The 6,022-nt window shown below is 54.2% G+C and overlaps 1 protein-coding gene across 1 annotated transcript; it reads left to right on the top strand.

Annotated features, from left to right (window-relative positions):
- Positions 1-2,771: 2,771 nt before the first annotated feature.
- Positions 2,772-3,935, top strand: SOX1 (SRY-box transcription factor 1; the record flags this gene model as incomplete). The annotated part of the gene is made up of 1 exon (XM_079779338.1): positions 2,772-3,935. The coding sequence occupies one exon, from the start codon at positions 2,772-2,774 to the stop codon at positions 3,933-3,935; it is 1,164 nt and encodes a 387-aa protein (XP_079635464.1).
- Between the last annotated feature and the right edge of the window lie 2,087 nt (positions 3,936-6,022).

Here is a 6,022-nt window from a genome sequence, read left to right as displayed (position 1 = left end):
TTTGTAAACCATTTCCTTTATTTCAGTCTTGCTGACTTCCCATAACACACTGGATCTCACTGCCTCTTAAATTATCAAAGGAAAAACGGATCTATAGTATTCTTAAACAATATTCTTGTTCTTTTTCTTGTTCATTCACAATGTAACTGATATTTGGAGGTAGTACATGAAACAAATAAAAAGATTTAACAAACTCGATTGGTGAAATAAGAAGCTGGTTGAAAACCAAGTTTATAACCTAGATATTTAGTGAAAGATAAATATGAAATGACGTTTCCTTTCTAATATAATTATATATTTTTCAATGAGTTCACTATTAAATGCTGAATAGCCTGAAATGAAATCAGTTTAATCTGCAGAGGCCAATTTACTGTTGCATTGCATACTATAGCAACCTTGCAATAATAATAAAAAGCTACAGTAATAATCATAATAATTGACAGGAAAGAAGGCATTATCCCTGTACTGTGGACAAGCAATAGGGTCAGGAAATTCACAACCTCAGATTTTTTCTTTAATTGGGGACAGAGAGTTGCGGGGGGAGGGGGGCGAGGGGAGTGGAGGTGTCACGTATTCACTGCCCAACATACTTAAACATCCTTATTACTACCCTAATGATCATTATCGTATGTGTGTTTACTTCTGTTACAAGAAGGTCAGTCTCCAGCTTTGATTAGGCTCCACTTCACCCACCAGCAATCTCCCAAGCACCTCCCACTCTGGTGCTCATGGAGACGCCCCAGTTACTCCCTGAGGGCGCAGGAGGGGTGCGTGGTCTCTCAACGGATTTTCTGTCAGAAGTCTTTGGGCCACTTTCCTATCATCCATCATCCGGATGGAAAAAGTACCCTGAGTGTAATGGTGTTAGGGAAGATACTGTGGATGTGTCAGCCACTCCAGGAACCAAGGCTTTCATTTGCATAATGCAAGAAAACATTATCTGTCTCTTGGTCCCCAAACCCCACTTTTCCGATTCGCTTTCTGGAGGCCTCGCTCTGTTCACGCCGTTTGGGAAGTTCTTAAGCAAACAGCTTGTGGAAGATGCTCTCCAGAAGAGCGTGGGCTACCTCATTCTTGTGCGATTTTAAACTTTTTCAACTGTTGTTAAGTAACTAGATTCCAGATAGTTCTTGTTTTCGACCTTACTAGAAATTCCATTTTAGGAGGAAGAAGCGCCAAGCTGAGAAGAGTGTGTGACTGTAACAGCCAGACTTATTAAAAGACATCCTTAAAAAAAAAAAAAAAGTTCAGGGCTAATGCTAAAAGAAGCTATGGAGCCAAGCCCGGCACAAATGCTCCCCGTTACGGGAATTATTGGGGCCTGGACTGTGAAGGCCTTGCTTACGAGACGGGGCACTGGAGAACTTCAGAACACGCTGCAGTGGAGCACAAATCCCTGGGAGGGCGAAGGGGACTGAGTTGCCCAAGCCTCGCAGGAGATCTCGAGGGGGGCTTTAGAATGGCGTTCCTCGGACAGTATTTCCTGCTCCTGAGGTCGCGCCCCTCCTTTCCACCCCAGGGGCGGAGATGAGGGCGAGGTTCCTGCCACAGTCCCCAACTTTCCCCCTTCCCAGCTGGCGCAGAGTTGGCCGGCGGTGGGCAGAGGAGGAGCTGGGTCAAGGATGCGCTCAGTTAAACGCGGCTGGGGGCTGTATTCTGTATCCCTTACCTCCTCCCCCCACCCTGAATTATCTCCGTCTACTTTTAAATCCAGGCGTTAATCACGCGGAGCGCGCGGGCTGGGAGAGGCGAGGGTGAGCTCGGAGTTCGCCACCGCCGCGCGCTCTCAGGAAGCAGCTCGGCGGTGACCCCCTCCCGGGCCTCCCCCCGCCCCCCTTCCTGCCCCTGCTCCCCCTTCCTTTCTCCCCTCCTCCCCGCTCCGCCGCCCGCGCCCAGTGTATCTACTCCCTCCCCACGTCACTCGCCAGCGCGCCATGCAAATCACCGCCGCCGCCAGCTCCCATTGGCCGCGGCGCGCTCATTTAATGGCAGCCCGGGCCGGGCGTATGGCTGCTGGGCCCCGCGCGCCGCCGGCCCCGTGTGCGCCTCCACTCCCAGCGCAGGGCCCCGGGCAGGCAGCGGGCAGCCCGGGCTCGGCGGCCCCGGCTTCCTGGACTTCTCTGCGCGCCTGCGCTCCCTTGTCTGCCCCCGGCCCCCCTCCCCAGCTGCACTGTAATCCCCCTAGCCCCCCCTCCACTCCCCCCTCGGCGCCTCGCTTCCCCCTAGGCACCTGGGACCCGCACATGCCCAGCGCACGCGGCGCGCCGCCCTGCTAGAAGTTGCATCCCCGGAGTTGGAGGCCGCTGAGGACCGAGTGCAGCGCGAAGGGGACAGCGCCGGGCGACAGCGGCCGACGAGGAGGAGACGGAGAGTCCCGGATCGGGGCCCGCGCATCATTCTCGTCCCCAAAAGTGGAGCTGCAACTTGGCCACGATTGCACCTGTTTGCGCCGCTCTGCCGAGAGCGACCCTGCTGCTGCGGCGGCGGCTAGGACAGCGACCCCGGTCATCACCCTCTTTGGCAAGTGGTTTGTGCACGAGGAGAAACTTTCCACCTGTGAGCCGGACCGGCGCTGAGTGCGTGTGCTTTTTGCCTCTTTTTTGTTGTTTTTGCCTCCACCTCCCCCCTTCTTCTCTCCGCTCAGACCTCTCCCCACACACCCACCCCCAAGTATCGCTCTGTTTGAGACCCGCTCCATCTCCCAGCGCCCCCCGGCCGTCTATGCGCCAGGCCCTCTCTGCGTGGTGACGGTGAACCCGTGAGCCGCCCCAATGTACAGCATGATGATGGAGACCGACCTGCACTCGCCTGGCGGCGCCCAGGCCCCCACGAACTTGTCAGGCCCGGCCGGAGTGGGCGGCGGTGGGGGAGGTGGCGGCGGAGGCGGCGGGGGCGCCAAGGCCAACCAGGACCGGGTCAAGCGGCCCATGAACGCCTTCATGGTGTGGTCCCGAGGGCAGCGGCGCAAGATGGCCCAGGAGAACCCCAAGATGCACAACTCGGAAATCAGCAAGCGCCTGGGCGCCGAGTGGAAGGTTATGTCCGAGGCCGAAAAGAGGCCGTTCATCGACGAGGCCAAGCGGCTGCGCGCGCTGCACATGAAGGAGCACCCGGATTACAAGTACCGGCCGCGCCGCAAGACCAAGACGCTGCTCAAGAAGGACAAGTACTCGCTGGCCGGCGGGCTGCTGGCGGCCGGAGCAGGCGGCGGAGGCGCCGCCGTGGCCATGGGCGTGGGTGTGGGCGCGGCGGCCGTAGGCCAGCGACTCGAGAGCCCCGGCGGCGCGGCGGGAGGCGGCTATGCGCACGTCAACGGCTGGGCCAACGGCGCCTACCCGGGCTCCGTGGCGGCGGCGGCCGCGGCCGCGGCCATGATGCAGGAGGCGCAGCTGGCTTACGGGCAGCACCCGGGCGCCGGCGGCGCGCACCCGCACGCGCACCCGGCGCATCCGCACCCGCACCATCCGCACGCGCACCCGCACAACCCTCAGCCTATGCACCGCTACGACATGGGAGCGCTTCAGTACAGCCCCATCTCCAACTCGCAGGGCTACATGAGCGCCTCGCCCTCGGGCTACGGCGGCCTCCCCTACGGCGCCGCGGCCGCGGCGGCCGCCGCTGCGGGTGGCGCGCACCAGAACTCGGCCGTGGCGGCGGCGGCGGCGGCGGCGGCCGCCTCGTCGGGTGCCCTGGGCGCACTCGGCTCTCTAGTCAAGTCGGAGCCCAGCGGCAGCCCGCCGGCCCCGGCGCACTCGCGAGCGCCGTGCCCCGGGGACCTGCGTGAGATGATCAGCATGTACTTGCCGGCCGGGGAGGGCGGCGACCCGGCGGCGGCGGCCGCCGCCGCGGCGCAGAGCCGGCTGCACTCGCTGCCGCAGCACTACCAGGGCGCGGGCGCGGGCGTCAACGGCACGGTGCCCCTGACGCACATCTAGGGACACCGGGGGGACTGCGGCCCGCGCCGGCGTTTGGCCAGACCGAGGTCCCCGGTCTAGCCCTGCGCGGCCTTGCTTTTGTGCAGACGTTTCCACCTTCTTGTAGAAAGGAAAACACTGGCGACGAACACTAGGTGACACAACCCCCTGTCCCCCACTCGCCTTTCGGGGAGCTTCTGGGAACGGCTAGGCGCGGACACAGTCGTGCGTTTTAGACTGAACGTGGTGTTTTCTTGAGACTTTTTGTACAGTATTTATCACCTACAGAGGCTGAAAGCGTTTCTTTGCTGGAGGGGACACAAAGACCAAACCAAGCAAGAGGCGACTCCAACTTTTCTATCCCGCCGGCGCGCTCGCTCTCATCCTGCCTCGCTTCCTGCTGGCGTTTGGTTGTCCGGGAGCTGTTCTCGTTTGTTATCGATGTAGTAAGGCAGATCCAAACACGAGTTTTTTCGTAGTTGTTACCACTTTTGGGTTGGTTTGTTAATTTATACAAAGAGATGCCCCCACCCCCTTTCTGATGGCAGCGTTATATTCTGAGTTTTGTAAAACTTTTCTGTATCTGAGCTTTTCCATTTTTTTTTGTTTTGTAATTATTTCTTGTAAATGCATTGTGAAATTTTAATTTAGGCGTTTCAGCGTGGGGAGGGGTATTCAGATTATGTACATAGTTTCCTAAAAAGCCTTTCTAGTAAAAAACGAAAAAAGATAACCCCTCTTTAAAAATGCATCGAGTCAATAAATTCAAGAGAGGAAAAAACTCGGTTCTTCCCATAAATTTGAAACGTGCTAGTTTTATATGCATGTTTTATGAGCTCAGAATACAATTAGGAAATCTGACGAAGGAGAAATGATCAGCATGGTTTAAGGGTGAAGGAGGGAACCCCAGGGGAGAGGGTATGATTTTTTACGGAGCTTCGTTCAGTGGAAGGGAAGGGAGTTAAAACCAATAGATTGTTTTGTAGAGTTTACAGTGTTCATACAGAATGGGAAATAATCGCAAAAAAAAAAGTCGTTTTATATACGCTGGCCCTTTGGTGTGTTTTATCTTTGGGCCGTCACTGCGGGATTTTGGGATTCCTTGCTGTGGGCTTTGCACCCTCTAGCTGGCCCCAGACCCGTGCCCTCGGGAGAGAAGAGCCCAATGGCGGGACCGGGCCAAGGTTGGATGACAAAAGACCACTGCAGGGGCATAGGGGCCCCTATTTCCCTGCAATTAACAAGATTGCAGGTGGAATTTATCTAGATTCGGCTCAAGGAAACACAATCTCTGAACCAAAATGTACTGTAGCCAAGCCCCCTCCGTCCCTCCCCCTGGCTTATTTCTCCTTGGGAAAGAGCAGAATAATTTTGCTGGATTTTCGCACACAGACACAAAATTGGCCACTCCCCCCCCCCCCAACCCCAGTGAACTGGGATGCGAGTCGCTAACCGATGTGAATGCAAAATGCGGTGTTTATTATTCCTGACCAGATCTAAGGTTGGTTAACGCTTTAAAAAATTTAGTTATATTTTTTCTAGGTGTTTATTGGTACATTGCAGTTTCTTTTTCTGGAATTTAAAGTTTTCTGTAAACTTTGTCTTCAAGTAATCTGACAGCATTAAATATTGAATTTAAAAGGTATACTGTAGCAAATACGTTTTGAAATTAGTCACAACATAAAAGTGAAATTATATTTTTGAAAAAAGAAACCTTTAACCCAGATCAAAATATGTTGATTTCATCAACCCCCTCATTTTCTCAACATCTTTTCTTATCCTGGAATGAGTATAGACTATCCATCCAAAAATGGGCCTACCGTGGTGGGTTAATGAGAACCAAATTCAACCTGCATTAAAGAATAGCTTTAAGTAAAATGCTCACCTGACGATTGACGTGTAATTTTTTGGAGTCATTTTGATACTTTTGCTTAAACCACCCATTTCTTAAAGTGACTGCAAATTTTTTTTAAAAAAGATGTCGACTGCTTCTTCCAAACAAAATATTAAAGCGCCCCTCCTTTCTTTCTTTCTTTTTTTTTTTCTGCCTTAGCAATCTGATCCTTTGTGAAACAGTGGCTCCTAAAAGTGTTTGGATATATGTGGGT

This window comes from Cnephaeus nilssonii, assembly GCF_951640355.1.
Source record: "Cnephaeus nilssonii genome assembly, chromosome: 8".
Lineage (NCBI taxonomy): Eukaryota > Metazoa > Chordata > Mammalia > Chiroptera > Vespertilionidae > Cnephaeus > Cnephaeus nilssonii.
Note: the sequence above shows the minus strand (reverse complement) of the source record. Positions and strands in the feature narration are given on the sequence as shown.